The following is a 4,606-nucleotide window of genomic DNA, read 5'->3' as shown; positions in this document are numbered from 1 at the left end:
CCAGGCCTGAGCCCCACGCACTGCCGTGTGAGGCGGGGGCCCAACACCAACGCACAGAGGAGCCGGACTCTGGGTCCAAGAAGCTCGGAGGCGCCCCGTGGCCTGGCAGGCGGCGGCAGCAGAAGGCTTCCGGAGAGGCGCTGGGTCCCTGGAGAGGACCAGGAGGGGCCGTGGCCCTTGTCCAGGTGGGAAGATAGAGAGCCGGGCTGGGGGCCGAGGGGAGCGCACGGACTGCCGCGTTTCATTGCTGTTTGCTTTTCCAGGCTGTTCCTCCAGGAGTGGAAACCCCCAGAGCCTTGTTTCAGACGTTTTCCAGGTGAGAACCGTGGGTCACTCTGGACGAAGTTGTGGGGAGGCAATTTTCACAACTCTTGCTCCAAAAGGGAGACTGGGCCCTCCAACTACCCTGTCTGAGCCTTCTGACTGTCTTTGCAAGCTGCTTACCCGACTGTTTCCCTGGTGTGAGAGAGGAACCCCTCCGATGTCACTGGTCGGTGTGGGGTCCTCGCCTGCAGGGTCTTGCCTCAGAAGGAGGCCGCAGTGGTGTGTCCTGCTGAGGGCCCGCGGAGCAGCCCTGCCGACTGTGAAGAGAGGGTTGCAGAGCCCTGCACGGAGCCTGGCCGGCTGCCCTCCCTTCCTGATGATGAAGTGTTCCTCGATGAAGCCCCTCTGGGCCGGCTGAGCTTGCCTCCCGAAGCCTGCACGCCCCAGGCAGCCCAGGCCAGGTGAATCCCTTCTCTCCCACACACCTGCACATCTGGAAGGGGCTGGCCTGGCAGAGAACCTCTCCTAGAAGGAGCCTGAAGCCCGTGTGGCAGCATGGGGTGCAGCAGGCTGCTCGGGAGGGCTCACGGTCTGTGGCCAGAGCGTTTCCTGATTCACTGCCTCTTCTGCTTCCAGGGTCCGTGCCTCTGACCCAAACTCTGGAACTGGCTTGGACCGGGCTACAGCCCCCCCACGGTGTCCCCTCCACGAATGTCCAGGGACTGCAGGGGCAGAGGATTGTTGGCAAGGGGTGAATGGGTCTACGGGTGTCGCCAGGCCCACAAGCTGTAGCCTCCCCAGGACTGCAAATGGGGACATCCCAGCCACTGACTCCACTGTGCTGCTGACCCCCGCCACCCCTTCAGCGGCAGAAAGTGACCCTCTCAAGCCTCCCCCAAGCAATGCCCTGGGTCCTTCAGGCAGTGCTGCTGCAGATCCCCCGCACCACCCTTCCCTGGCCTGGGGCACCGGCCAGTTGGGCTCCAGACCAATATGGCCCAGCCAGCGTCTGGAAGAGCTGGTTCAGGAGCTGGCCAAACTGGACCCCTCCCTGAGTGACACTCTTGCCTCAGACCCCAGCCCAGAGCCACCCCTGGGCCTGCTAGATGGGCTGATTCCTCTAACAGAGGCCCACGCCGCAGTGAGGCCAGGAGAGGAGGCTGCAGGTACTTCTGAGCCAAGGTGAGTGAAGGTACCAGGGACTCAGGATTTGGCTCTGCTACAGCCTGGGGCAGCGGGACCTAGGGAGCTCTGGCTTTGTCCTCAGGTCCTATCCGTTCAGCTTCACCCAGCTACTACCAGCTTCTCAGGAGAAGACAAGGCCAGAAAATGCTACCCTCCAACCTGTGCCCAGCCAGCCATGTGTCCAGGAGCTCCCAGCACCAAATGTCAGCATCCAGGCCAAGAAAGTGAGCTCGGAGGGTTGGTGAAGGCTGGGCGGGGCAAGCCCCTGGCGGCTGGGTAGAGAAAGACCCAGGCTCCCCTGAATACCCAGCCCACACCCCCTACAGGTGGAGCTAGCAGGCCTCCTCCAAAACATGCTACAGAACCTTCACTCCAAGCAGGAGCAGCTGCAGGGTGGGGCTGAGGCGTGGTCCAGGCGCAGGGCAGCTCTGGAGGCTGCAGTGCGTCAGTCCTGTGCACCCCGGGAGCTGGAGCGGTTCAGCCGGTTCATGGCGGACCTCGAACGCGTGCTCGGCCTCCTGCTGCTGCTAGGCAGTCGGCTGGCCCGCGTTCACCGCGCCTTGGCTCGGTTGGGCCCCGACGGCGACCCTGAGGAGCGGGTAAAACGGGTTCCAGCCGAGGGTGGTGGAGAGCTGCCATTTCCGTCCAGCACCATTCCTGGAGCCGCTCTCACAGCGCCCCCTCTCTGCGACTCCAGGCCTCTCTGCTGCAGCGACTCGGCCTTCTGCAGCGACAGCAAGAGGACGCCCAGGAGCTGAAGGAGCACGTGTCGCGGCGTGAGCGGGCCCTGCGCGAGGTGCTGGCGCAGGCTCTGCCGGAGGAGGAGGTGCGCGCCTACTGCACGCTGCTGGCTGACAAAGCCGCCGTCCTGGCCCAGCAGCGCAACCTGGACGAACAGGTCCGGTTCCTGCAGGACCAGCTGGACACCATCAGGAGCGACCTGAGCCATCGGCCCCTTTCTCCCAGGCCATCCTGGCTCCCAAAGACCTGTCTGGATAAACAGCCATTCCCTTCTCCCCCTATTTAGTTTCAGGAGTCGGGGGGGCACACTCCCCGCCCCCCATCTGGGACGATGCTGGTTTATCCGAGCAGGGAGGACCCAGGCCCAGCTGCCCTCTCAGGAGGGCACTGTTCCAAATGGCCTTTCCCATCTTGTGGGTACCTGGGAACTACCTAGGGTCCTACAACTGGCAGTTTCCCCCTTTCTGTGATGAGAGAGGACTTCTGTGAGGGTTGATTGAAGGGGAGAGAGACCAGTCAGAGGAGCACTTCAACCTAAAGTGCAAAACGGCCTTTTTCAATAAAAATTCCTAAAGAGGTGTGTGTGTGTACGTGTGTGTGTAGGAGACGGACCTCTTTACAAATTACACATCAGTCCAGAGCAGGAGAGGGACCTGGCAGATCATCAGATCTGGTCTGGCAATACAGAGAAGACCGGAGAACTAGGCTGGAAAAAAGCAGGGACAAGGTAGAAACTGGGCCAACTATATGGCCACCAGCAGTCACTAACTGTCCTGGTCATTGTGTCCCTACCACAAAGCCTGGCTCAGATTGGCTGGGTCCAAGTCTCTTCAGCTTGTTTTAACCAAACCTCCAACTTCGCTGGCAGTAATACTGCCTCCTTTCAAGACTCAAGTGACAGCACCCCCCTCCCATTGAAAATGGATGCAGATGCTTTGCTGCCTACATGCCTCAGCAGATGTCCAGTACACTTGGACATTTGGGGACATTCATTCCAAGACTCAGAAGTACCTTTCTTCCTTTTCAGTTATGTTATCAGTATTAGGGTACAGTCTAGTCCCAGCACATGGGAGGCTGAGATAGGATCTGTGTGAGACCGTGAGTTCAAGACCAGCCTAGGCAACATAGCAAGACTGCATAATAAGCAATGTGATGGTGCATACCTATAATCCCAGCTACTTGGAGGCTGGGGCAGAAGGATCTCAAGCTCAAGCCCTTAGAAAAATTTAAAGGGGCCTGGTACTGAGGGTGTAGCTTGGTGGTAAAGCACTTGCCTAGCAGGAACGACCCTGAGTTTGATCCCCAATACCACAAAAAAGGAAGCAAGCAAAAACAAATCAGCTCACCTAGCTCTCCACCTGCCTGATCAGGGAGGGTGAAAGCTGAAGGAGAAAGGTAGGTTCCCTGGGACCTTCCACACAGGAGCAGAGAACCCAGACAGGAATCTTCCGGTGTGCCTGAAAGGCTGGTCCTAGGATGGGTTGAGGTGGTGTGAGACAAGACAAATCCCATCTATGCATCAGCCCGGTGTGCAAGGGTCAGGTTCAAGAGAAAGCTGTGAAAATCTGCTTTGTTAATGTTGCAGCAAACACGAGGATAAGAACATCGTGCTGCTAAGGTTCAGGGTATTTTTGGAGTTGGGCAGATTAAAAGGCATGTGTCTGTGTATTTAAAGCCAAGTGACCCCCCAAGTGAGAAATTTCTGCTTCTGGCTTTGTTTTCTGATGCTTATTGTCACAAAATGCATGGGGTTGGGAATTGTAAATGGTCGTATTCATACCAACAGCATTAGTTAAAACAGTCGCGGTATTGAGCACAGAACAATGCTCACACTGTGCCTTTTTATAAAAAACATATGGGACTCCTGAGGAGGACATTGCGGGTTCTAACATTATGCTTTGCTTCTCTCCTTTGAGCACTGTGGGCGGGGCCTCCGGTCCCAGAGCCTCGGCCCAGCGAGCTAGCTCAGAGGCGCTCGGGATGGATGAAAGCTGCTAATTTCTGCCTTTTTGTTCGTCCATTATGTGCTTTTAGAAACACACTGAACGCCGTCTATTAAGCCAGCGGGAACTGTGTATTTCAAACAAGAGCACTCCCAGCCTGGGTTGGGCGGGCGGAGCCTGGGGTGGGGAGAGGGGGCGTCCGCCTTCTTCCGGTTGGACTGAACTCTGGTTTTGTACCGGGTTTTTCCTCGCGGGAGTAATTACGAGGGTTCCGTGCTCCACCCCGCCAGCCCCCAAAGTAGGACCACCCTTCCCGCGCCGGCCCTTCCGTCTGGCCCGCTCCCGCCGCCCGGGTTCTCTCCCTTCGGAGGGCAGGAGCGAGTGCGCCACAGAGCTTTATCGGCCGGGGGCTGAAGCCCGGGAGCGGGCCCCGCGGAGTGGCCAGCAGGGGGCACTGCTCTCCCGCGGCGATC

General features: G+C 58.5%; 2 protein-coding genes across 2 annotated transcripts in view; one reads left to right on the top strand and one right to left on the bottom strand.

Moving 5' to 3' along the window:
* The window catches only part of Shroom1 (shroom family member 1), a 14,727-nt gene extending 11,959 nt beyond the window's left edge, over nt 1-2,768 (top strand). Inside the window, exons 4-10 of the mRNA XM_010639839.2 lie at nt 7-185; nt 264-316; nt 516-725; nt 901-1,446; nt 1,532-1,673; nt 1,776-2,048; nt 2,147-2,768. Of these exons, the coding sequence (XP_010638141.1) occupies nt 7-185; nt 264-316; nt 516-725; nt 901-1,446; nt 1,532-1,673; nt 1,776-2,048; nt 2,147-2,476 (1,733 nt within the window). The 3' untranslated portion in view covers nt 2,477-2,768. The remainder of the gene's footprint in view (nt 1-6; nt 186-263; nt 317-515; nt 726-900; nt 1,447-1,531; nt 1,674-1,775; nt 2,049-2,146) is intronic.
* Nucleotides 2,769-3,675: 907 nt separating this feature from the next.
* Sowaha (sosondowah ankyrin repeat domain family member A) overlaps nt 3,676-4,606 on the bottom strand; it is a 33,459-nt gene continuing 32,528 nt past the window's right edge. The window contains exon 5 of the mRNA XM_033761765.1: nt 3,676-4,606. Coding sequence (XP_033617656.1) covers nt 4,270-4,606 — 337 coding nt within the window. The 3' untranslated portion in view covers nt 3,676-4,269.

Source organism: Fukomys damarensis, unplaced genomic scaffold (assembly GCF_012274545.1).
Source record: "Fukomys damarensis isolate Sample0158 unplaced genomic scaffold, DMR_v1.0_HiC HiC_scaffold_9, whole genome shotgun sequence".
Taxonomy (NCBI): Eukaryota; Metazoa; Chordata; class Mammalia; order Rodentia; family Bathyergidae; genus Fukomys; species Fukomys damarensis.
Note: the sequence above shows the minus strand (reverse complement) of the source record. Positions and strands in the feature narration are given on the sequence as shown.